At 46.0% G+C, this 27,557-nt stretch overlaps 1 protein-coding gene across 5 annotated transcripts in view; it reads left to right on the top strand.

Annotated features, from left to right (window-relative positions):
* The window catches only part of ABCB9 (ATP binding cassette subfamily B member 9), a 32,260-nt gene extending 12,715 nt beyond the window's left edge, over positions 1 to 19,545 (top strand). For 4 of the 5 annotated variants that reach the window (XM_039505411.1, XM_039505415.1, XM_039505413.1 and 1 more), the window contains exons 6-12: positions 1,322 to 1,519; positions 4,786 to 4,914; positions 7,150 to 7,338; positions 9,979 to 10,152; positions 11,341 to 11,500; positions 13,069 to 13,205; positions 16,311 to 19,545. In XM_039505411.1, the coding sequence (XP_039361345.1) occupies positions 1,322 to 1,519; positions 4,786 to 4,914; positions 7,150 to 7,338; positions 9,979 to 10,152; positions 11,341 to 11,500; positions 13,069 to 13,205; positions 16,311 to 16,610 (1,287 nt within the window). In that variant the 3' untranslated portion in view covers positions 16,611 to 19,545. The other variant, XM_039505416.1, reaches the window with a different exon arrangement.
* The last annotated feature ends 8,012 nt before the right edge of the window (positions 19,546 to 27,557 follow it).

Below are 27,557 nucleotides of genomic sequence, written 5' to 3'. Positions count from 1 at the left end.
TCCTCCCCCCCCCCGTGTTTGTGTGTGCAATACACAGTGTTTTCCCTATTTCTGTCTCTTTTTAGTCCCAATGTGAGCTCTGTTAGTCTGTGGAAACAGTGGAATCCTCATTGCTTGGGACTTATAGAAAAAGGACAAAACAACAGAAAATGTGGAATCCCGCCCTGGTCCCCGAGAGAGCGCCGGGGTGATCTAATACATCTCCTCCTCTGAGTCTACAGCTGTGCCAGCTCCATTGTCCTAACCTGTAATACCGGTTGGGGCGTGTGCGCACCTGGCTGAGTCTTATTGTTCATAAGGAGCCTCGTATTGCGCTGCTCTCTCCGACTCCTGGGCGAGACTCCTCTCTGAAGTGACATGCCCGCACTTCCGTTGGGTGGAGCACGTGAATCAGTCCAGCCCACGGGCTGTGTGCCGTGCTTTGAGAGCGTGATCGCTCTCAACGTCAGTGCCGTGGGGCAAATCCTGCCTGTGTGCGTAGTGCCGCCCGTGTGACATGCACATGCTGTAAAAGCAGAGGTGCCGTGCCTGGATTCTGGCCAGCTGTGGCTCCCCTGTATGGATTCTCCGCCCTCTCCTCAAGATTATTCTTGCTAGAAGTGTGTAATTGGCAAGTGGGGGAGGTTTGCATATTGCCATTGCCTGTTCAGAGTGTGCACATGCACAGACACCAGATTGTGCCCCCCAGTCCTAGGTTCTGAGCTGGAGAACCCCTTTGTGGCTTCTGTCACAGGCAGCTGCTGGCTGTCCCAATGTGCTTAGAGATCCCAGAACACAGAAGTGTGTTCATTTCCTGGCTCTGCCGCACACTTCCTATGCGACCTTGGGCAAGTCACTTAGTTTCTCCGTGCTTCAGTTCCTCATCTGTGACATGGGGATAATAGCACATCCTGTCTCCTCCTTTTGTCTGTCTTCTCTATTTACACTGTAAGCTCTTTGGGATAGGAACTGTGTGTGTGTGTTGTATGTACAGTGCCTAGCACAATGGACCCGGGTCTTGACTTCGGGCTCTAAACTCTATCATCATACACAAAGAATAATAGTGATTGGCCCAGAGCCACTGAAGGAGTCTGTCAGACCCAGTGGCAGGACTCTGGCTCTCAGTCCTGTCCTCCCACAACCCTTCTGTGGGATTCAGTCCTCTAGGCTGGCATACCAGCCCAGGGACAAAGGGACAGTGACATGACCAATGGTCTCCAAATCCCTTTCCCTTTCCATCGGGTGTGCGGTGCATCCTTGGGGGGGAGCACAACGAAACGGAACAATAGCACCCTCTGGTAAGTACAGTCCTGCTTTCCCTTGTTTCCCTTGTTCACTGCAGAAGCTCTCCAAGGAGGTTCAGAATGCTTTGGCGAAGGCCAACAACACAGCAGAAGAAACCATTTCGGCCATGAAGACTGTGCGCAGCTTTGCAAGTGAGGACATGGAAGCAAATGTCTATTGGGAGAAACTGCAGCAAGTGTACAAACTGAACAAAAAGGAAGCCCTGGCCTATACGTACTATGTGTGGTCCAGTGGGGTACGTGCCTTGTTTCTATGAGCCACCTGTTGTCACTGGGATGATACTGAGGGCTGGGAGGGGTTATGTTCTGATACTGCTCGTTCTCTGCTTTATGAACTTTGTAATACATTGTACATAAAAGCCTTGGGGTGGGGAGTTTAACAAGAGACACAAACTGTAAAGTCTGCTCACTATGCCCTGTGCCTTATTTTTAACGCTCCAAACAAATATACATTTCTGTTAAGGATTTTGAACAGTGTCATCCAACAGGCAATTTCCTGTAGTAAGTAGCACTATAATTCAGCTCAGTCAAGGGCATTTGAAGCAGTGTGTGCACGTTATTGCATTATGTACTTAGGCCAGCTAGTTTTTGGTATCCCAAGCTATAAAACAAAGTTTATGTGATTTGATCTGCTGCTCAGAAACTGACACAACCATTTTCAGAGTAGTTTCTTTTTGGAAAGGCACTTTGTTGCCAGCCAAGCCTCGATTTCGGGGCTTCTCCTGGTAACCAAAGTAGTGCAAAATCACACACAACTGACCTGGTTCCACTAAATTCCTTTGTTGAAAGGTTTGTGAACCAACTCTGGGGTGACTCATGACATTCTACCAAAGCCCTGCGAGATTTGTGGTTTCTCATGGTTTGGATGCCAAACTCTAGAGCATTTTGAAGAATGCTAGATAAATGCAAAGCACCTTTGTTTTTCAGTTCGCTTTCAAGGGTCTGATCCAACTCCCACTGAAGTCAGTGGAAAAACTGCCTTTGACATCAAGTAAGAGTTGGATCAGGCTTTAAGGCAGCACTTCTTAGCATATGCGCAACATGCCTCAGGTGGCACATGACTGGGATTCATCACTGAAATACACTTAAGCAATTCCATTGTGATTTATAACTTAGTCTAGCATATTAGGCCCCAGGCCAGAGCTCCATGTACATTCCAGTGCCAATGTTTGCGCTGAACTTTACATGTACTTTCTGGATTTCAGGGTTGATCTTAAGTGCCCTTGAAATAAACAGCTGCAGGGTGCCGCATGGTGGAACCACGGGCACATGTGGGTACTAGTGTGTTGCTCGTTAATTTCCATATACTCCAGCCTCTCATCTGACCCCTTAATGTAAACCACTGCTGACCATGCCTATGCTCCTAAGTGTTTTTATTTATTTTTTCTTTAACCACATGCAGGCAGATTTCTGGTCCTATGGCTTCCTCTGCTTCAATGCCAGCAATGTTAATAACAGCTTTGCCTACCATGGGCATAGAGAAAATGGGCTTCTCCTGGCATCTTCAGTCTGAAGTGAAAAGCTAGCATTTTTGGCTAGGTGAAAACTCTGCTAAAATATTCCCCTTTGGCCCCAAATGGGGCATTTAATCTGGTCAGGGAAACCCGTTCTAAGACGAGTCATGTTTAGGTTAGTTCTTTGTTTTAATTGTGTTGGTCTACTTATTACATAGTCCTGCCTTGAGTGCAGGGGACTGGACTGGATGACTTCTCGAGGTCCCTTCCAGTCCTACGCTTCTGTGATTTGTGAGTCGTCGACACTAACTTGAGGACAGAGAGGTGCTGAACCACTGCAGCTCCCAGGGAGGTTAATGGGATCTGCAAACTGTTATTTTTTGTTGTTGAATTGGTATCACAGCAGCACCTAGAGGTCCCAGCTGGGATCAAGGTTGAATTGTAGTTGGCACTGGCTACTCACACAGTGAGAGTTTGCAATCTCAATAGACAAGATAAAGGGTGGGCGAAAGAGATACAACATCAGAGCAAAAAATTGGAGACTGAGTCACAGGGAGATTGAAGGGAGTTGCCCATGGTCACATAGGAAGTCTGTAGCAGAGACAGGAACTGAACTCAGATCTCCTGAGTCCTCGGCCAGTGCTTTCACTACAAGATCATGCTTCCTTCCATTGCTTGGGGCTTTTCAGAATCAGAGCTTTTAATTACAGCCCCTTGCATGAGGAAACATGTTACCGAATGAAAGAAGAGTGTCATCGTCCCCCACCCACCCAAAACCAAAACCAAAACAAAAAAAACTCTGTGTTCAAATGATCCTTGAGGAAGTTTGGACTGGGATCTGAAAGTTATGCTTCAGGCCTATCTCTTTATCCCACACTCTCTTACATATATTCATCTCTAAAATTCCATTCATCCCGTTTTAATTTTCCATACAAATCAATTGTTTAGATGTTACATGTTTTTCCCAATATCTGACATAACACCACAGTCCTGCAGCATGGCTCATTTCTCCTTGCCCCTTGCAGTACGGTTCAGATTGAATTAGAGGCAGCCCAGAATCCCAAATCCCAAATCCTTCACGTTTCAAGAGGTGAACAGAGCATTTGGCTTTGAATTCCCAGATCTGAATCCCGCTTCTGGGTTGGATCCTAAATCAGAAAGGGCCTGTTTTCTGCTTTGAATGCTGACAGCATCTGTTATGGTATCTTGAGATTTTGGGCCTGTCCAGTCCAAACCCTGGCACTGATTCAACCCCCAGCCTGAACTCTAGCATAATCCAGAAACAAACTGCATAAGATATAAGAACGGCCAGACTGGGTCAGACCAAAGGTCCATCTAGCCCCGTATCCTGGCTTCTGACAGTGGCCAATGCCAGGTGCCCCAGAGGGAATGAACAGAACAGGGAATCATCAAGTGATCTGTCGCCCATTCCCAGCTTCTGGCAAACAGAGGCTAGAGCCACCATCCTTGCCCATCCTGGCTAATAGCCATTGATGGACCTATCCTCCATGAATTTATCTAGTTCTTTTTTGAACTCTATTATAGTATTGGCCTTCACAATATCTTCTGGCAAAGAGTTCCACAGACTGACTGTGCATTGTGTGAAGAAATACGTCCTTTTGTTTGTTTTAAACCTGCTGCCTATTAATTTAATTTGGTTACCCCTAGTTCTCATCCCTTCTCTAGTTCAGATCTCTTTTAAAATCTGACTTAATTCCCACTGCTCTGGCCATCCCCTGAGCATCAGATGCTTTATGGTTGAGACTTTCAGAGTAGCACAGGGGGATTAGACACCGCTTCCATTATTCTTAATGAAAGAGATGAGTCAGAAATCCCATAGATCAACCTGTGCTTCTGAGCTACTTTGTTCCTCCAACGTCAATGTCCCTGCTTTGAATTTATAATCTATTGCACAACCTCAAGTCACTGTTGGGGCACTCCAGAAATAAAGATTACACTGGTGAATTCTGGATAGCTGGGTGAATGAATAAGCATAAGCCCGAGAAACAACCAGCATTGTCTGATTATGTGTCTGTGCTTGATTTCAGCTGACTCTTCTTGTGGTGCAAGTCAGTATCCTTTACTATGGTGGCCATCTGGTGATCTCTGGACAAATGACCAGCGGAAACCTGATATCTTTTATTATTTATGAATTTGTCTTGGGAGATTGCATGGAGGTGAGTGTGGCTTATGCATCCACCAGATTTTTTTCACATCTCAGGCTGGAAAGCTGTGGGAGGGGAAATAGAAGTGTTTTGTTTCTCTCTAGGTCACCGTTGTCATAGTATTTTATCACCTCCCAAGTATTTAAAAATGGAAACAAGGACAGTCACTCTTTATTTCCCCTCCCCCCCAGCTGATAGGAGTAATAGCTGGGTCAGGGTATAGGGTTTTGATTGGTGGGGGAGGGTGTTATAGGAAAGTTTTGTATGCTATGTCTACACTACAGCCGGGATTGACACTCTGAGCTCGATCCACCGGCGGTCGATTTAGCAGGTCTAGTGAAGACCCACCAAATCGACAGCAGATCGCTCTCCAGTCGACCCCTGTACTCTACCCCCGACGAGAAGAGTAAGGTAAGTTGATGGGAGAGTTTCTCCCGTCGACCCCCCTGTGGTGTAGACCCCACGGTTACTCGACCTAAAGTACGTTGACTCCAGCAATGGCATTCATGTAGCTGGAGTTGCATAACGTAGGTCAACTTACCGTGGTAGTGTAGACATAGCTGTAAATAGAAATTAGTTTTGCATTTAGTTCTTAAAGCGGGTAGGTTTGTGGTCACTCTTATCTCCTTACAAAGCCCTTTTGATTCAGAAGGGCCAGGTTTGGGTATGACTCACATTGAATAATAACACAAGAGAATCAGGCCCTAGATGACACTGAGTGCCAGGTCCTTAGCTGGTGTGAATCAGCTCCAAAGACTCCAATGGAGCTAGGCTGGTTTACACCAGCTGAGGATCTGCCTCTGGTTGCTTTTGTTATTCCTATGAGTTTCCTGCCACCTTACCAGCTGGCACTAGCTCCTGTAAGACATCCTTCAGATTAGACCAGGGACTTGACCTCCAGGTCTGATTGCCCCCAGCGTGACCATGTGCTGAGAAGGCAGCCTCGCTCAGCGAACAGCACGGGGTGGGGAGAATCCCATTGTTCTCACAAAATAATAGAAGTAGTTCATCTGCTGATGAGACAGCCGGCTGCAGGAAGTGGAGCGGAAACCTGTCCATTGCTTGAAGGGCAGAGTCCTTTCCTGAGTGAAGGATGAAAGGGTTTGGAGGCTGCTTGTTGCATTTCAGGGCCCATTAAAAGCTTAGCTGGATTCTTTTATTTAATTGGTTATAAATGGCTGAATTGGCAGTGAATTAGCGAGATGGGATTCTGTCTGAGAGGGCTCTGGGAATGCCGAGCCTGCACAAGTCTGCTGTTGTCTCGCCTCATTAGCTCAGCTAATCCGGGCAGAAGAGATCAGCTCCAAACTTCCTCCTAGCCGGGTGCGATCACCTTGGTGCTCCAGCCTCCCTGGAATGAAGAGCAGCACTCTTGGCACTAGCCATCTGTTCACAGGACTGCAGGATCCAGTGCTGCTTCCAGTCGCCTTTCCTCCTTATGGGATGCATGTTCCTTGCACAGTCTGTTCTGAAGCCTTGGGCTTGGTGCTGGAGGCTGAAGAGTATCAGAGTTTCAAGGGATGTTTTACTCTAATTGGCCCCACCATCTGCTGCGTAGCAGACCTGGGTTTGGGAGTGGGCTTCGGGTTCCCACTGGGGCTCTGATAAAATGCGTTTCAGAGGAGGGAGGGGCCGTCCCATATTCATAGGATTGCTGCAGAATCCCGGGTGTTATGGGAACTGCTTGTCTTGGTCACATGGAAAACGACAGGAGGATTTCAATCCATGTTTGGGTGATTTGTTTTCTGGGAGACCCCTCCCTGCATTCCCTTTTCCTTCCATTGTCACACGCACGTGCCGTCTACAACCTCCATAGCCGTCACTCCACCATCGCATGCATCTGTGTAATGGATGTTGGACCAAAGCCTGAAATCGCAGGTGTATACAGTGTGTCTTAGACCAGCAGTCAGTGCTGCTGCAAGCATCAGCCAGAGAGGGGTCACTCAAAAGCTACATTAGGTATTGGTGGGAGGGGAGATAGACCCTTACGCACGGCCCCACCCTTTTGCGGCTCAGCATACAATACTACATTCGTGGTATTCCCTGGGAGTTTGGGCTTAGCTGCCGCCCTGTCAGCTAGGGTGTTCCTTTCTATTGCAATGTATGACTACGCAGTGCATGTTTATTTCATTTACAAGAGAATGATATATCTTAATGATCATTATTTCTCTCTTTACTAACAGATCCTATCTCTAGCCCTGACACATGGAGATGTGTAACCTAGGCCTGTTTTCTGTTTCTGTTTAGTCTGTTGGTTCCGTCTACAGCGGATTAATGCAGGGAGTAGGAGCTGCTGAGAAAGTGTTTGAGTTTATAGATCGCAAGCCGACGATGGTGAACGATGGAACCCTGGCCCCAGACCATGTGGAGGGTAAAGTGGAGTTCAGAAATGTTACTTTTTCCTATGCTACCCGGTCTGCAACACAAGTCCTACAGGTGAGGGTCTTGGCATGTGTTCAGCGTTTCCTTCCTGAATACACAGCACCATAGATAGCGTTGCCTCCTGGAATAGGTTAAGTGCAATATTTCTCCAGCAGGTCAATTACTAACCAGTCGCAGGCTGCAGCATAATCATTGAATCATAGAAATGGATGACTAGAGGGGACCTCAAGGGGTCACCTAGTCCAGCCCTGCAAACGGAGGCAGGACCTACACCGTCCCCGACTAACTCATTTGTCTAACGCCTCCTTAAAAACCAAATGTTGGAAGCCCCGTTCTTGGAGAGATTTCAAACCAGACTGGACAAAACACTGGGAACTAGATAGTGGGGAACCCTTCCACACGGTGGTGTGGTGAAGAGAGGGTGTCTAGGGCCTAACAAGGGATACTTATGTTAATGAAACCCTTGTTTGCTCTTACAACTGAAGTGTGGTCCAGGGTCTTGAGTCACGTTATCACTGGCGACTCCCATTGTAGCAACCACCATTAAATGTTTGTTAACCTTTTATTAAAGACACAGAAAAAGAAAAGGGGAAAAAAAAAGTGAAAGCCTTTGAAATGCAAAGTGTTAAGTAAGGCTTTCGTTGTAATAATTCCCCTTCTTTCCTTTCCCTTACTTGCGCTGTATAAGATTTTTGTATAGGAGAAGCCCCTGTTTGACAGAGGATATTGCTGATGTTATTAACTCTGCCCTTGATGGGGAAGAGAGAAGAGGTTAGTTTTAGGTGGCTTGGAGCTATTGCTGCGGCTGCTGCTATTATTGAAGTCCAGGCCTGTTTCCATGAAGACTAAATAAGACCCCCACAGACAGACAAAGGGACGGAAAAGAACAGCAAAGAGAGAAAAGGCAGCTTCTGACTTGGGTGCTGACTTTCACTGGCTGCTGGAGGGACACAGGCCCAGCACACCCACTTCTCAGCCTCTCAAGGTCTGGCAAACTTTTATCAGCATCAGGCCGTTTGAGGCACTGCTACTCGCTGCCTTTCTGGTCACAGGCTCGTCATGGTGGTGCAAAAGGTGGAGTTGTCTTGGCCAGTTCAGCCAGACTCTGATTAGACAAAAGCCAAAGGAGAGGATAGGCAAGAGGAACGATAACGTGGGAAGGGAGGAAGGACACATGAGTGGGTAAGAACAGAAGCCCACGTCTCCCGCCCCGTGTATTGTTCAGGATTCGACTGAATCTGGCGGCGGTGACTGTGTCCTGGGTTCCCTCTCTGGCCTGGCTTGCGGATCAGGACAGTGCAGGCCCGACGAGCCCAGGAGACAGGTGGCAGCCATGACGGTGAAACTCGCTCCTTCCAGCCCACCCTTTCCCCTGCTCCCACTGAGTGACCCCCAGATAAACAAGGTCCAGTTGAAACATGTTTTGGGGATTTCAACTGTCAACATTCCCTCCCATTTCTAGACTCTTTCAGCTTGTTCTCATGCCAACCTGTGACTTTACCAGGAGCTTTGACCCATTTTCCCAGTTCTCTGAACCTAAACCATCCACTTTGTACCAGTCGCTGCATATTCAGCTTTGGCCGACATTCAGAAACAAGTGTATGTAACAGGCTGAGTTTTGTTACTTTGCACAACTTAACACACAGGCCTCTTGGTTTTTCCTGTCTTTCACGCCTATGATTTTGCATAGCTGGAAAAGTCCATCTGTGAGCTCACTTACTAGAAAGCCTTTTGTAGCTGTTTAACACTGAGACAGAAGGGATGTTTCTAGGTCACTCGGGAGGCTTGGCAGACGGCGAACCAGGTACTGATCTCAGATGCATGGGATATACGGGTAATGGTTGGGTCTTGGAGAATCAGTTAGATTCCAAGTTTTTATGTATATAACACTGGAGGGAAACCGAGAGCAGGATATGTAGAGCTGCCCATTTGCGGTGGTGGTGGTTTGTGCAGCTGCAGGCATGTTCTGTTTTGTGGTCGTGCTAGTGAAAGCTGTTGGCCTGTTCGACCTCCAGCAGGTGGAGGGAGGGCCTGGAAAAAGGATCCACCCATTAAATCAAAAAGAGCAGGGCTGAGATCAGAGGATGAGTACCAGGGCATTGCTGGACTGACAGCCTTTGAGTCTGAGCCACAGAACAGGTATAGCACAGGGAAAAGTGTCCCCATGCTGCCCGGTGCCAGTGCGCCTCAATCCTGACCCTCCGGATCTAGCCCATTCAGCCCTCAGCTTCTCTATTGAGACGACCAACAAAGTTGCCAGTTGTGGTTGTGCCTGTTATGATGTGGCCACCAGACCACTAGGGACTGGAGAGGGGCCACTGATCATTTCCAAGTTAAGTTGAGTCAGAGCAGCAGAGGAAAGGGGTGCGGTCTGCAGTCTCTCTCCTGGCTTTTGGACATGCCTGTTCTATGAACAGGTGAGTCTGAAGAAAAGATGTTGGGCCCACCTGCTTGTTGTGGGGGAGGGGAGGAGTGAGGCGGAAGATGATGATACAGCACTCAGAGCTCACACACGCTCATCTCCTGGCATTGAAGCTGGAGGCAGCCAATCAACCAGTGGTAGGAGAGCAGCACTAAAGAAAACCCTGATCACCGTGTTCGCTCTGTTTCAGCTGCCTTTTCTAGTGTACTCCCTGCAGCTCAGACACATGGATGCTATAAAAGGCTGGGTACACTCACCTCTTACGTTTACAGAATGTGTCCTTCACCCTCTATCCTGGCAAAGTGACTGCGCTTGTGGGTCCTTCGGGCAGTGGGAAGAGCTCCTGCGTCAATATTCTGGAGAACTTCTACCCTCTTCAAGATGGGCAGGTCCTGCTGGACGGGCAGCCTATTAACATGTATGATCACAAGTACCTGCACTCAGTGGTACGAGTTACTGATAAACCTATTATAGCTCTAATCTGCCATGGATCAAAGCGTTTTAGATCGTTCAGGGGATACTGTCTGGTCAAATTTGGGCCCAACATTTAATTTAGCTCTTTCTAAAATGTTTCCTCAATGCCTGAGACTAGAGCTGGTTAAAAAAAATAATCCATTTTTTTGCTGGGGGAGTGGGGAGGAAGAAGAGGAAGAAATGCACTTTTTTCCCCAAAAAAATTTCACCCCAAATTGTCCTTGTTTCGACTAGTTCAACCTAAGACAAGTAGAACCATGTCTGTGATTGGGTGTTTTTAAACATTCTAGTATAAACCAGGTTTTTTTAAATACTTTGCACTTCTACAGCACCTTCTGTCCAAGGATCTCCATGCACTTTACAAATATTAATTAGTTAAATCTTCCAACACCCCTGTGATGTATATCATCCCCATCAGCGAAGCCGAGACAGAAAGGTTAAGTAACTTGCCCAAGATGACACTGGAAGTCTGCAGGCTTCATTTCTTACACAAATAAACATTTCCTCTGCAGTGGTTACAATCCAGAATACACAACGTTAAGCTTCTGCATGAGAACCTGAAAACATAAGGGATTAGAAATGGCAGCCCTGAGCTTGCCGTGTTACAACCAAAATGCAACAGTATCAGTAGTGGAAGCTGCAGGGTTTTGTGCCATTGCTGCAGTGCTTAATAGGGTAATACCCTGAGAGAAACAGACCACATTAACTTTTGTTCTCTAAGAGCTGCACTTTCAAACAGAGCAGAAACCACAAAGCACTAGAAGGTGTTACTACCCTTGGCTCCTGCAGTGTCGTCAGTTTCGTTTCTTGGTTCAGTATGAAGGTGGCGTGTAATCACTTCCCCACACTAAAATACCAGGTACATCTGGCAAAATGTGCTTCCAGTGCTGACGAATGCCCTGCAGCCTCCATGAGTCAGCCAAGAGCTCGTTCTGAGGGCACAGCTGCATTGTTCACACGGGCAGCCTACAACAGAGTGTAATTAGTGCCCTTGCTGAAATCCGCTCTGGTTTAGGCACATTGGGTTTAACGGTGGAACTCTGCTATCTGCACTCACAAACCAACTGGAACCAATTATTGTAATCGGCGAGAGGACTGTAGTCATTAAACTGTGACTGTTCTGTTTTGGTTCTGACTGCCTCTTCCCTTCCTTTCTACAGATCTCTTTGGTGAGCCAAGAGCCAGTGTTGTTTGCTCGATCTATTGCAGAAAATATTTCGTACGGGTTAACTTCAGTCTCGTTTGAGTCGGTTGTCCAAGCTGCTCAGAAGGCCAATGCACATGCATTTATCACAGAGTTGCAAGATGGCTACAATACAGGTAGTACCGACCATTTCGTTTGCTCCGGTTGCAGCAGAAGCATAGCACTTAAATATCCAAAACACATCTTGGAGATTGGCGGTAACATACAGAGCCTGTCCTCTCAGGTTAAGGGATTAAATTCAGCTCATGTTAGCAGTGACCAAAACTCACTGGCAGTTGATGGTTGTTGGACAAGATGGCCTTTGACTGCCAAATATTGGGACTGGCCGACAGGATGGATGACTCAATAATTGCCCTGTTCTGTTCATTCCCACTGAAGCATCTGGCATCGCCCAGTGTAGGCAGGCTACTGGGCTAGGTGGACCATTGGTCTGACCCAGTGTGGCCATTCTTATGTTTCTTCTGTTCCATGGCTTACTGTGTGTGAACTTAGTTTGGTCTCAGGCCTGGTTTCCTATTGGGTAAGTGTCCACATCACGGAAACCCTCACCACAGTTAGCACTAATTGCTCCCCCCCTTTATTGACAGACTCCTCAGAGGCCAAGGACTGAATGAGCTACGGAGACTGAACTATCTTCTCCCCACAGAGGTGGTCTCTCCAAGTCAGGGCTGTGGCATCTGGTCAGGCTTTATGTGGAACTCTGTGCTATTGGTGCCCCTGGTATATCTGATATGTGGCTAATGGGAGGCTTTGTCAGCTTTCCGCGGGAACAGGATTGGGCTCTGGATCCCTAACTCGTCATTCATCCAGCGCCAGGTCCTGGACGGAACACACCCTCTATGTCTCTTAGTTTTCCAGTGCGCTTATTCTCTTAGCAACCCAATAGCAATAAAACTGAGCAGCGAGGCATTAACCAACCTGCTCCTGCTTACCAAGAAAATAAAATGACAATAAGTCTGCAAGAACAAGAGCTGATGTGGTGGTGACAGAAGCACTTTGCATTGGGACAAATGAGGGAAATGGCTTATACGATGCAACCGAAATGTTTCAGGTTCCCCTCCCGTCTCTCTTCACTGAAAGATCTGCAGAATGAGTCCCTAGGGGAGAGCGCACACGTAACTGACAGTATATGTAAATGTGCAGAAGTAGCAATAACTGGCGCTACCTTTCAGTGCTGAGGTTTCCTTTGAAGAACTGGTCAGTGAAGATTTTGTATAATTGATCTTCCAGTCTCATGTAGCATTTCTCATCCTAAGAGCAAGGGCTCTTGGAATCACTGTAGCATGTATCAGTCCCCTAAAATGCCGGGTTGACTGTGGTGATCCACTGCTGGAGAGAGTGGTTATAGCATTCCTTTAAGGGTATGGCTACTGTAGGGGCACAGGGTTATTTTGGTAACGTAGCGCCTGAAAGACTCCCATTGAGTTCAGTGGGCTTTGGATCAGGTCCTTATTGAGGAGTATTGACCGTAAAAATCCCAGCCCAGCATTTCAGAGAAGGGCACAGTTAGAATAGCTGCTGGGAGACTAGAACACGCCTCTCTTCTTGTACTAAAATACGTTTGGTTCCTGTAGCGAACCTCCCCACTGCCTTACCTCACAGGGGTGTACTGAAAGAAATCTGAACCCAGCGATACATCTTGTTTTTTTTGTCTCATTTCCCCGCCCCCCTTTTCATCCAACAGAAGCTGGTGAAAAAGGAGCCCAGCTGTCTGGTGGCCAGAAGCAGAGAGTGGCTATTGCAAGGGCTTTGATCCGAGCCCCCCCAATCCTAATCCTAGATGAAGCCACCAGTGCCCTGGATGCAGAGAGTGAACACACGGTTAGTAGGGCTAATTCAGTTTATTCCAGGAAATAAATAGGAGTTAAGTCTGGACTTGGGGTACAGATGGGCAGAGACCTGAGCTGCAATTTCTAGGTGGTGGGCCTGCATAGTCTGGACATAATGTGTTGCCTTCTTAACATCTGGCAATTGTTGTATGAGCAGGTGAGAATTAGAAACTAATTTCCGCTTTATCTTCTGTCAAACAAGATTGTGTAACCATTACGGAGGGAATGATCCGGCATCTATAACATACCAAGACTAATTCAGGTTAGATACAAATCGCTTTGCCCAGGGAAGAAGTTAAACAGTGCACAGCAACATTACACAACAGCTTAGGACAGGGAGTGGAGAAAACTGTATCCTGGTGAAACTGCACTAAGGCAGAATGTAATTGCCTGAGCTAGAATGTAGCCAGGACACCAGAATGAGCCTCTCTGCTCTTGCCAACAGTACCCAGGGAGCCTTCAGGGATAGTGAGCAGTCAGAGCCCTTGTCTAGTCTGCTATGACACCTTGGTACCACAGCGCCCCCTAACACCATGTTGGGATATTGCTTTGGTACCATCTTGAAGGAAAGTTGGTGAATCGCCAGCACCACTTTCTGCAGCACCTCCATTTTCCATAGAGAGCTCCCATCTGAGTACAGTCAGGCCTCGCTTAACGTTGTTCCTGAAAAATGCTACTTTAAGCAAAACAATGTTAAGCGAGTCCAGTTTCCCCATAGAATTAATGTAAATAGGGGGAGTTAGGTTCCAGGGGAAAAAAATTTCACCAGACAAAAGACTATATATACCCACATATATAATTTTTAAACAAACAATTTAATACTGTACCCAGCAATGATGATTGTGAAGCTTGGTTGAGGTGGTGGAGTCAGAGGGTGGGATATTTCCCAGGGAATGCCTTACTGCTAAATGATTAACTAGCGCTCGGCTGAGCCCTCAAGGGTTAACACGTTGTTAATGTAGCCTCACACTCTACAAGGCAGCACGAATGGAGGGAGGAGACACAATAGAGGCTTGGCAGTGGCTGCAAACATTCCCTGGGGAAACTGAACATGATGATGAACCCATGCTATCCCACTGGAGCGCACCACTCCCTCCACTTTCCAAAGTGCTGGGCGGTGCATGTGTGTGTGGGACAGACATGCATTGCCCCTTTAAGTATGCTGACCCCACTCTAAGTACACTGCCTTTTAAGTAGATCAGCAAATTGAGACAGCAGCTGCTGCCAGCAAGCTCCCTGCATCCTGAGTCCTGTCATGTACCCCCCTGCTCTGTGGAGATGGAGTGCAAGGGGGAGGGGGACACCCTGACATCAGCACCCCTCTTCCCCTCCCCCACACCCTGCACAGCAAGCAGGAGGCTCCCGGGAGCAGCTCCAAGGCAGAGGGCAGGAGCAGCACATGGCAGTTGTGGGAGGGACACCTGAACTGCCTGGCAATTGATAGCCTTCTGAGAGGCAGCCGCACAGGGAACTTAGGGGACCGGGGAGCTGACGGGGGCTGCCAGCCCACTCTGGTTCCAAGCCCCCACCAGCTAGCTCCAACTGGCTGCTCTTTCTGCAGGCAGTGGACAAAACAGGCAGCTACCAAACAATGTTATAAGGGAGCATCGTGCTACTTTAAACGTGCATGTTCTCTAATAGATCAGCGACGAAACAACCTTAACCAGGACGACGTTAAGTGAGGCGTTACTGTAGAGATTTTCCCCAGTGCTTTGCTTTCAGGGATCTGATGAAATCACAGCCCAGGGAGGTAATATGACTGCAGATCTACTGACTAATTCAGCAAAAATGTGGGGACTTGAGATCCATGGTTGACTGCAGCTGGTTTGAATACCTCATGTCAGAATGACTCAGTTGGTAGCACTCATCTGAGTCAGACTGTGGAGCTGAAGTCCCACAGCAGGACCTAAGGGCATATCTCATGCTGATGCTACAGTGCAGTACAGTGAGCCTGAACACTGTTAGGAGCGGTCAGGTGCATTGTATTCTGAACTTGTACACTATCATCTCAGTACACGATGCAACTTAATATGAGCCACCATAGCAAGAGGTGTAGTCTACAGTGCCTGTCCCAAAACAGCATGATCCCTGTGGTTAAGAGAAACTGACTCTTAAACGTTGAAGCTGGCAGTGGAAGGATGTTTACTATAATATACCTTACATTTATCCCACGGCATTATGCAAACTTCCAACCACTGAAATGCAGCCACTTCTAGGACAGAGTGCAGCACCTGCCACACTCCACAGCAGCGGGATGGAGGGGAAGTTTTGACTATGGTTACTGGGGAAAATCTTAATTCTTAAAAAATGTGTAGGGGTTCATTAACATCCACACACAAACAGATGGGACTTCGGAGTTCGGAAGGGCCTGCCGGAAAGTCCCACTGAAATATACAAAAGGCTGAAACTGGCTCTAGTCAAACGGAAATACAGGTTTGTATTTGTGTAACATGAATGCATTTCAGGATTAGTACTGATGACAGCCAGATGCTTTATTAATGATGACAGCTGTGAGACTACAGCCATCTTTGTTTCCGAGCAGGTAGGTGTGTCCCTTTGACACATACCTAGTCACCAACTGGCTGCCTTACTATGTTAAGAAAAATGTCATTTTTTGTGATACTGCCTTTATTGATGCTCAGCCAGCCAATAGCCCCTTCTTTCCAAACCACTGCATTTAGTAGGTGCAAGCTTCTTTCAGCCCCTGCCACTATAGAGGGGCTTCTAAATTCAGGGCCCAGTCCTAATGAGAGTTCACCTTGCAGGATCAGGGCTGTAATCTCTAGACCCACCGGACCAGTTGGTGACTGCAGCAGCAGCTGCTGCATTGCACGGATGGGATTTGTGAGTTGAATTTTGAGCGGTTTGAAGGAGTGCTTAGGAATAAGTAGTCCATCCAGAGCAGTGATATTCGTGCTTATTTCCCATTAATACTAATGGGACATCCTGTTAATAGAGCCATGTGTATCCAGAGAATAAACCTGTTATTGCAGATTTCTTAGTGAGTCATAAAAGACACTCTCCCCTGCCCCCCCATGGGTAACAGTGACATTTGTGTGTTAATCTCTTCCCTTCCCAATCCCCATCCCCCAAACAGATTCAGCAAGCAATTTATGGTGACTTGCAGAACCACACTGTGCTTGTCATAGCCCACAGGCTGAGCACTGTCGAGAAGGCACACAACATCATTGTTTTAGACAAGGGCCGAGTGGTGCAGCAGGGAGTGCACAAGGAGCTCATGGAAGAAGGCGGCCTTTATTCCAAGTTGGTGCAGAGACAGATCCTCGGGCTCGAAACTGGCACAGGGGCCGGCTATCATCTGGAGACTAGCTTAGCTGCTGCCAGTGGAGATTCGATGAAGCCGCCGGGAGGACTGGATGAAGAGTTCAGGGTGTGACGTGCTCTCTCTGGATTGAGACAGGATGGTTATAATCCTGTAGCTCACAAGTGAGAGAGCACCAGGGAGTCCATGCAAGATCCTTGCTGGGATGCTGAAACAGGAGTCCACTGTAGTCCAGATTCAGACACATTACTGTAGAACAAGGCCTGTTTACTAGTCACGCATACTAAGCTTCCAGTAGGCAGACTGGTAAAACAGGGAAACAATGGGCCCAGTTTATTAAGGGGAGTTGGATCTTTAGCAATTCCCAGTATTTCTACTGGGTTTCTTTTCTTAGAATCATCAATTCCCAAGGCAGTTGATGGGGTCTGTTCTCCCACTGATATGCCTGTTTAACTGCTGTTAATTGTAACGGGTGTTATACACATGCATGGAGGGGAAGAATGAAACCCCTTAAGGAACTTCAGGAGGTAGTTTTGTGAATTGGTAGGAAGACATTGAACATAAAGTAAGATCTTGAGCCTGCAGTCAGTCTGGTGCCAATCCCACACTCAGTGAAGTCAATGGAAAGACTCCCGTTGGTTTCAATGGAAGCTGGATCAGCCCCGAAGTGAAGAACTCTGAGGCCTGGTCTACACTAGGGGGCAGGGTCGATGTAAGATACGCAACTTCAGCTACGGGAATAGCGTAGCTGAAGTCGAAGTATCTTATTTCGACTTATCTCCCGTCCTCATGGAGCAGGATCGACAGCCGCAGCTCCCCCTGTCGACTCCACTACCGCCGCTCGCCCTGGTGGAGTTCCGGAGTCGACGGGAGTGTGTTCGGGGATCGATATATCATGTCTAGATGAGACACGATATATCGATCCCCGATAAACCCATCGCTACCTGCCGATCTGGCGGGTAGTGTAGACATACCCTGAGTCAGATCTATGAGAGTTCTGCCCAGAGTGTCTGCAGGTTCAGGTTCTGGTGCAAAACATTACCATGCAGAGCTTTTATTAGCTCCATTGCAGTGAGCCAGGGGCCAACCGGCAGATCCTGCCTTCTGAATCGCTGATGGAGTTTGAGTGTTTTGTTTTTAAAGGAGGTGAAGTTTTACCACAGCTTGGTTAATTTTTTTAAATGGCTCTATCTCTATGGGCACCAGCATGGTGTCTGTCTGGCTCCATCATCCATTGAAAGCCAGTCAGAATTATTTCAAAATTTGTTTGTTTTTAAATTCACAATTTCAGAGCTGGGTTGAGAAATATTACCTAAAACCAGGCATAAAATATAAATGATGGCACTTTATAAACCCTACCCGGGACCCATTCAGCTGTGGGCTGTGCTAGCAGCTTCAGTGCATGAGAGATCCATACAGCTGCGTTCCTTGAAATCTAACTGCAACTGCCGGAATTCCACATTTAGGTCTTTGATTATTTTATTTATGTATGTATTTATTTATGAGTAGGAGGGCGGAAAGAAAGATACCATTTCTAACTGCATACAACACTGGTGGATCTGGCCCAATCTTACTACCACACCATAAAGATTGGCAGGAATGTTTATGCAGCCAGCAAGGTGCTACTTTAAAAATAGCATTAATTGTATCTTATACAGGGAAGATTGATTCAGGTTGCGCAGTTATTTAATGACCTCAAGCACTTTAGCGCTCGTGTTAATTACTTTCCAGGGTTTGGATGCTGCTCTGTAATACTTTGTGGCAGCTTTCTTGTTTGCAATGTTGTTATTTTTTATTTTGAAAGTGATGTTTTACAAACTGTTTTAGTGTCCTCAAAGGGGATACTTTAAAAATAAAATACTACCTCTGCCGTTCAACTTCATAACCAGTGTCTCAAGGCTTGATTCATGTACAAATAAGTTGCAGGTTATTTTTAATGAGACAACTTGTGAATACAACCACATACCTTTCTGGCCCTGTCACTGGGAATGATGAGATGCAATACCTACAAGGATCAGGTTATGCTGAACATCAGCTAATCATACTGAATCCTAACAGTAGGTGTAACCAGCTTCACGACTTGTTTTTATTCTGTCTCTCATTTGGTTAGTACTTCTGCCCTTCTGTGTGATATTATCTCATCATTTCACAAAGCAACGTGCCCCATGACCAGCTCTATCTTTAGTATCCAGCCTTTGTAATGTGATCAAAGTCTGGGCCTTAAAATTCAAAGGTAACCCCAGGGGGATGCCATTCCTAGTACAATCTCTTGTTTTCTCTTCCTGTGCTTGTGAAATTCTGTCTCATTCTAGAGAGTCATTTGTACCATTCTACAGACATTTCCACAGCTAGGCACATACCTGATTGCAGAAAATTATTCTGTAGGTGTGACAGGTGTATGGACCCCATGTAGAAGCTGAAAGGGGTAGAGTTAACTCTGCATTTACATCAATGTAACTAGGAACAAAATGTGGCCAATAGTCCTTAAAAGTGGAGTAAATTTCTACTCCTTTGCAAAGTCTGAGAAATATGATTAATGGACCTAGAGAACATTGCCTTTGCCTATGAAGTGCTATTTAGAACAATCCTAGGTAAAGAAAATAAAGTGCCAGCTAAGAAATGGGATGCTGGAAAACAGAGCTAGAGGTGCACAGGTGAGCTGGAGAGTCCTATAAAAAATTAAATGGGGTATGTAAACTGTAATACATTTCATAGCAATGCCAGCACTCTCAAAGACTGCACTGAACCTGAACCTGCATAGCGTTATGTTAAAATTCGCTCAAATAGGAATCTTGGTTCCCAGCCTTATTATAATAATCTCATTTTTATTAATACTCCAGATGCTTAGATCCTAAGAACACACTGGAAACTGCAAACAGGCCATATCAATGGCAACAGTCTGACCTGACATCAGATTTTGACTTTTCTAGGTGTTCATTGCCACAGATGCTGAATTCCCCGCTATACAGTAGAACAACTCAAGGCAAGTTTTCTGGATAGGGTTAAATGTTATGGTTTCTGAACCCTTAGTTATCCTGTCAAACCACAAGTAGGGCTGGATCTTTCTTTATGCTGTGATCCCTAAGATTTCCTTATAGCTTTGGTGCCTTGGTGTGATCCCAGAATAAAAGTCAGGATATTAATTGCAGCTCTAAGACTGACTCTGTTTCTTTGACTTGGGCAAGTACTTAAATAATTAATATTTACAGATCACTGCAAGTGTATAATACATTCTGCCTTATACGAATTCACAACTTCCAGTGTTACCCCATCTATAAAATGGGGATACTACTGCCTCACACAGATGTTTGTATCAGTTAACAGTTTAAAGCGCTTTGAAGATGTCTGCAAAGTATTTTATTCTTATTCTGCCTGTTCCATTGCTATAGTGAGGGTTGAACTAGCTGTTCTATCCAAAACCCTCTCATTCATTCATCACTCTGCCTGTTCAGACCCTGTTGAGTTATGCAATCCTGGAGAAAAAGTTTTCTCCTTTTAAGATAAAGGGTATTTATTTTCCACACACATAACTCAACTGACTTCGTTTTAAAACGTAGCCTCTTGACCTTGATACTGAAGGCACATGCTGCAGAGCTGGAAGAAATTAGGTTTGGAAAGAAGTTCCGAATGATTGCAATTGCTATGCTGAGCATGTGTAGCACTTTCCTTCCTACAGCTACCTCATGTCATTCCAAAAGCCGTGTGCATATTGGCATAAACACAGCTGTGTTTGGTGTAAATGCTGAAGGACCCGCACCAGAAATCTATTCAAGGTGAGCCACTGGTCATAGCCATGCATCAGCGACACATGGTTACATCTGTCCCTTCATGCTGACAATGAATGCGGATGTCCTGTTGACATCACCATGGAAACACAGTGTGGTGAATCAACCCAGCTGTGTTTATTTCAGTACGTGTATATTCTAATACATCGGACTATGCCAAAATAGAAACGTATTTATTTCAGTGGTTAGGCATTGGAGTGTTTGGTTACACAGGTATGGAAAAACATTACAGATCCACAAAGCACCTCTGTTTCAATATTTGAGTTGCTAGATATCTTTGTTTTTCAGATCTGAACAACTTAGCTTTAGTCTTGTGCACTGACTTCATTGGGAATTTATGATGACCAGTGTGTCCAGGACTAGGTTCTTGCTGTATTGCCTCTGTAGCATCCCCTGCCCTTTCTAGCCTGAGAAGCAAGGTACTGACAATCAGCTCTTGTTCTCTCAACTAGCACTGGGACCACTGTCTCTACCCCAATGTGCTGGATGGTCACATCGTTTTGATAGATGAGAGAATCAGTCTTTGACTAGAATGTGGTGTCTGAAGAAAAGCACATGGGGGCTCCTCTTCCTAAATATAAAAAGGGAAATTAACAAGTCACAGGGTAGTTTGAACAATGTACATGGTGTTTACCAACCAGCCTTACAAGGGTTAATAGACTCCAAAGATTAGATTTGCAATTCAGTTTCTATGTAACTAACCAGTTTTTCCAGGCAAAACAAGCTGTCAAGAAGGTGACTTGCAAAACATGATACACCTAATAACTATGCGCTAGTACCAGAAATAACCTTGAAATGATACAAGGTGAGAAAGGGAGATCCAGGATCATGTTTAAAAATATATCAGTATAAATATTAATAATATAGTCTGGATGCTGATTCTAATACTAATGTTGGATTCTTTATTAAATGCTATGCAACATGATTTTAATTTTGATCTTGAGACTTGATTCATTCCTTTCTACTGAAAATAAATTCCTCTTGCCAGATGAAAACACTTTGATAGATATCCAAGGCAGTTTTTCAATGCTATGGGAGAAATCCAGTTAACTACACCTGTGGGTTTTGATTGTATAACTGAGTGCTGTAAGGAAAAGAGCCTGTGTTCCATAATTTGCATGTCAACAACTTTAATGTTCATAAAATGCTGTCAGCATAAAAGTAGCACCAGTAAAGATAAACAGGAACCACTCCTAAGTGTCTGATGTCATGTCACGCATGGTTCGTGATAAGTGTGGCGTACCTCCCAGTGTCCCAGCAGAGGCCACAGACTCTGGAGTTCTTGACACCCAGCCCTGTGCTCCATCCAAGAGACCATTCTGCCTCAATACCTTTAATGTGACTGGATGGAATTGCACGTAACTGTCAAGACTGGAATACATGCTTATACAAAAGCAGCTGAATTCTGCTGTCTCATCTCACCTCTTTTAACCTCAGTTGCCTCTCCCAGCTGGCTAGGAAGCTAAATTACACACAAACTGTGTCCAAGAAGGTAGGGCTATAGGTGACTAAAATGCCACCCAGCAAGCTGCAATAAACAGAAACTCCACCCCAAGAGCTATAGCTCTTAAACAAGTCTGACTAAGGAGGTAGAAAGGTTATTGTCAATATGGGGTGTACTCAGGGGTTGAAAGTAAGCCGGTACAGGCCAGTATGGCGTACTGGTAAAAAGTGGCCGCCGGCACCAGCCCATACTCAGCTGACGTTGAAGTGCTGCTGCTGCTGCCGCCAGTAGAGACCTGTCAGGGTCGCCAACGGGGGGCACAAAAGGGGCAGTGATGTTAAAGTGTGCCCCTTCCGGGCTGCCTACGGGGGTGGGTGGGGGCGGAGGGTCAAAAGGAGCAGCTGCCCTGGGGCCACGATTTAAAAGGGCCCAGGGATCCAGCCACAGCCCCGTGCCCTTTAATTTGCCGCTGGAGCCCCAGGCAGCGTGGGCCAGGTAGCATGGATGGGCTGGCTAGGGGATGCTGACCCCCCATCCCCGCCCCTTCCAGAGCCAGCCCCGTACTGGTAAGTGTTGAATGTTACTTTCACCCCTGGTTGTACTAAAGCACTAATGAGTTCATTCAAGTCTCTCTGTAAATTTTGCCATAACTTCACTATTATGTATCAGCCAGTTATTAACTCTAATGTCATAAATGCTACTAATGTGAAGTGTGACTAAATAGAAGAACTGATTTACTGATGGCTGGATTAGCAGACTCACAGCTACCTCCATTTTCACATACCTCCCACGTGGTGCAGCAGTCTGGGGGAGGGGAAGTGGGCTGATCCTGACTGGGGTCTCTCTGTGCCACTGTAAACCAAATAACTAACTAGTGAGTCTTACTAGAAAGGTAGGTAGTAATATGAATAATAAATGATTGATAGTGCTTTACCCAATGAATTCAAAGCATTTTACAAGTATTTGTTATTCCTTACAATCCCCCTGTGAGGTAGGAAGAAATCCCCAATTTTATAAATGAGAAACTAGGCAAAGGCTGAGAAACTTCCCCAAGATCATACAGTGAGTCAGTGGCAAAACTGGGTTTACACATTAGAGTTCCATAGTCTTAAACCACACCATTGCCCAATACTGCTTATAAAGTGACCCTGATAAAGTTATACCCACTTTATACCTTTATAAAGGAGGGTCTCTTTTAAGCCCTCATCTAATTCATTTTTCCTAAAACGTCTTTTTTAAAATGTTATTTTTTCCCGCTATGATGGGTGTGTGCGTAAATGTTATGTGATATTGTGTTGTCATAGCAACTATCAGCTGGTTTTGAATAACAAGGTCATACTGCAGCAGCTCATGTCAGTCAGCTGTAAACACACAGGTGAAAATTGCTCATGAGTAGCATTTATTTACTCTTTAGGTAGCATCCCCCACTGCTGAGGATATACACACAACAGAGAGATTCTTCAAACAGCACAACGTACATGTTGTATGTTGGTTGTGTGGCTTGCCTATAAATAATGACAATGATTGTTCAGTATATTTGAGCCTGGGAGATTAAATTCATAACTTTGCTAGACACTAAAAATCATGGAGTGAATTGAGACAGTACATTTATAGCTTATTACAACAATCTATAACCTGCTACCAACTCTGCCCAGCTGCTTTCTCCCTTTCCCTTCTTTTTTTTCCCAGTGACTGGAGGGAAGTTAATGGGCCACTTCACCTTGAATGGTCCTTTATGTTAACTACTTATGCCAAATGATCTGTTCCACCTTGTATTTAGCTGTGATATGATAAGTATGTTTCTCAGACCTGAAGAAGAGCATTGTGTAAGCTTGAAAGCTTGTCTCTCACCAACAGGTCGATGCAATAAAAGATACTACCAAACCCGCCTTGTCTTGCTAATGATTGTTCAGGCCAAGAAGCCGAGTATGTTGTATTAGACTGATGACAGACCATAATTTTTTTATCTATACATTCAGGTGTCTGCTAGGATATCTTGGGCCAACTTCATCCTTGGTATAACTCCAATAAATTAAAATGTAACTTAATTACACTTCAATGGATATACAGAGATAAGCTTGACCTAATATGGTAACTGTATTTCTTCCATCACATCAAAGGTGGCAAAAACCAGGATAATGACCTTATGACCACTACTTGTCCCCTCTTCTTAGCTGCAAATAGTCTAATTATCTAAGCATTCCAAGAAGTCAGTACTTACATAATATGCAGAATGGAAAATATATTGATCCAGTAAATGATTTTTAGGCATAATTTTATTTATCAAATACTATAGTAATTGGAGATTTCCTGGGTCAAATTATGACTAGACCAAATTAATTCCTGGTGTAACCCCATTAATATCAATGGAGTTACACCAGGAATTAATTTGGTCTAGTCATAATTTGACCCAGGAAATACATTTGCCCATAGTGTATAAAACATTTCAGAATGTTGCTGCTATACAAATATTTAACATATGTACTTAACATATATTAATCAGAAGAAATGAGCAAATTTTAAAACTAAAGCAGACATTCCAACATGAGCCACAACTTTCTGGTGTGGTGGTTCTGAATCTTTAAATCTTCAGCCTTTTGCTGACGTAATAGTCTCTAAACAATTTTTGATTTAATATGAAATGCAGGCTTGATGGAAAGCGCTTTGCATATGTTCTGTGATTCCACCCTTAAATAGGAAGATACTTAGACACTGATAAGAGTTTGGCGAGATATTATATTAGCTATTTTTATATGAGTGAGTACTAAATCTGGATTTGAGAACAATAATGTGGTCACTCTTCTGAGACTTTATGCAGGCAAGAGCTTAATTAGTAAGGAAGTGTGGCTAAAGTATAGTTTTCCTTCCTAATTTACAGCTGTACAGTCATAAACAAAAGGGGAACAAAAATGCATGTAATTGTGTTAGTCTGGATTATTTCAACCTTTTTTCACTTACAGAACCCTAACAAATTTCAAATGGAGGTGCAGAGCCCTTTGGAAATCTTAGAGGTCTGCAGACCACAGGTTGATAACCACTGCTGTAACTCATTGTATCTGAAACTAAACATGAAAATGATGCACAGGTGCCAGCTAGTTCAGAATGCAGTGCCCACCTTCTCCATAGCTCATGCCATGGACCTGAATTAAAGTCCCTCATTTTGGTCCTAATTTTCAAAGCTCCAAATGGCTCAAGAACCAACTACATAAAAGACTGAATTCAGTCTATGAATCATCATGACAACTGAGCTTCTATGGGACAATGCAGATCTTAAAGCTCAGGACAAAATACGTGAGAGCTGGAGACAAAATATTCTTCGTTGAAGGGATCTGACTAAGGAACAATCCTCCAGTAAAGAGCAGGTGAATCCAGAGTTTGATCATCTTTGGGAAGGGTGGCAAAGCCTTACTCATTGAGAAAGTCTTTCCACCATAAGTGATGGTCACACTTCAAACACCCCTTTTATTCCCATGCGTCTATCAGCTCTCCCCCAACCCAAAACAAACAAAAAACTACTCCGTGCAGACTTATGACCTCAAAAAGGGAGAAGTACAAGAGCCACCAGGAAGTCCACTAGGAAATTAATTATTGCTGATGATTTTACACAGGTGCTCAGCTGCTATGGTGATAAGTGGCAGTATAAATCCCATAGATAAGATTTAAATTTTACTCTGTGATTTTGTACTAAATAAAAATTATAAAGCAAAGTTGATCCCATCCCTGTATTGTTATTTACAAAATACAAACCACTAAGGGTCACATTATGTCATTCAGTGTTAAATATAAATCCTAAGGCCCCAAGCCTCTAAATATTTACACACATGTTTAGGTTTGAGCATGTGTGTAAGTTTTTGCAGGACCTGGGCCTAACTGATTGCAGCCAGAACTTCTGCTTGGAAATCCGTGTTACAATATCATAGAATCAGAAGGGACCTCAAGTCCAGTCCACTGAACTCAAGGCAGAACTAAGTATTATCTAGACCAGGTGTAGGCAAACTTTTTGGGTCGAGGGCCACATCTGGGTGGGGAAATTGTATGCAGGGCCGGGGCAGGGGGTTGGGGTGCAGGAGGGTGTACAGGGGTTGGGAGGGGGTGTGGTGTGCAGGAAGGGGCTCAGGGCAAGGGATTGGGACAGAGGAGGGGTGTGGGGTGTATGAGGGGGCTCAGGGCAGGGGGTTGGGGTGCAGGAGGGGCGCAGGGTGTATGAGGGGGCTTAGGGCAGGCAGTTGGGGGTGCAGGGGGGGTTCGGGCTCCGGCCCGGCACCGCTTACCTAGAGCAGCTCCGGGGTGGCAGCGATGCGCACCAGGACCAGGGCAGGCTCCCTGCACATCTGCCCTGGCCCCACGCAGCGCCACTTCAGGAAGCACTGCGGCCCCTGGGGGAAGGAGGGCAGAGGGCTCCCCATGCTCTGCCCTTGCGGAACCTCCAGGTACCTCCCCTGAAGCTCCCATTGGCCGCGGTTCCCCATTCCCGGCCAATGGGAGCTGTGGGGGGCGGTGCCTGAAGGGAAGGGCAGCGTATGGAGCCCTCTGTCCCCTTGCCCGGGATCTGTGGTGCTAGCCACCTCTGAGAGTGGTGCAGGGCCTGCAGCGCCACGGGGGGCAATCCCGTGCGCCGGATTCAGCCCCCTCAGGGCTTTGGATCCAGCCCGCGGGTCATAGTTTGCCCACCCCTTATCTAGACCATCCCTGACAGGTGTTTGTCCAACCTGCTCTTAAAAATCCCCATGATGGAGATTCCACAACCTCCCTAGGCAATTTATTTTAGTGCTTAACCACCCTAACAGTTAGGAAGTTTTTCCTAATGTCCAACCTAAACTGCCCTTTATGCAATTTAAGCCCATTGCTTCTTGTCCTATCCTCAGAGGTTAAGAAGAACAATTTCTCTCCCTCCTCCGTGTAACAACCTTTTATGTACTTGAAGACTATTACCATGTCCCCTCTCAGTCGTCTCTTCTCCAGGCTAAACAAAACCAATGTTTTCAATTTCCCTCATAGGTCATATTTTCTAGGCCTTTCATAATTTTTGTTGCACTTCTCTGGACTTTCTCCAATTTGTCCACATCTTCCTGAAATGTGGCGCCCAGAACTGGACACAATACTCCGGTTGAGGCCTAATCAGTGCGGAGTAGAATGGAATGGTTATGGACCTAAATGGTTAGTAATGTTGAAAATATCAAAAGTTTGGTACTTTTTATTTGTGCAGGGGTGGGGGAGTAGTTTAGTGCTGGTGAAAGTGCCAGATTGTTATCCACAGAACAGGTACAGCTTGGGAAGGGGAAGCTTCTTCCTCCCTGACCTGAAGCAGCCACATGTAAGGCGAAGAGGGGAGTTCAGTCTCTATTGCCTAGTCCTTCCCCTACAGTACCCCAAACCCCATGGTCCGGTCTGTCCAACCCCACCGCACTCTGCTTTCCCCAGACCCAACCGCACTCTCCCCCCCCAAAAAAACTCAATGCTGCCCTGAATCCACTCCCTCATCTATTCTCTCCATTAGTGTCCCCACAACTCCCATCTCAGTGACCCCCAGCTCCACTCCTAGGGTCTCCCCTCAGTGACCCCTGCTCCCCTCTGTGACTCCCAGCTCCCCTCTTCCTATCTGCCTCTCAGTGACCCCCCCTCACTGAGCCCCCCCAGTTCCCCTCCTAGTGTCTCCTCCCAGTGACCCCCCCCCAGCTCCCCATCTAATATCTCCCCTCAGAGAACACCAGCTCCTCTCCTGGGGTCTCCCCCCCACTCCTCACCCCCGCGCGCCCCTAGCTGTCCCTTTCCTGCAGGGGGCGCTGCGGGCCCCGGGGCGTCTCCCTCGATCCACTCGCACGGGGAGCAACC

The sequence above is a fragment of the Mauremys reevesii genome, linkage group 18 (genome assembly GCF_016161935.1).
Source record: "Mauremys reevesii isolate NIE-2019 linkage group 18, ASM1616193v1, whole genome shotgun sequence".
NCBI classification, from domain to species: domain Eukaryota; kingdom Metazoa; phylum Chordata; order Testudines; family Geoemydidae; genus Mauremys; species Mauremys reevesii.
This window is presented reverse-complemented; position numbering and strand designations above follow the sequence as displayed.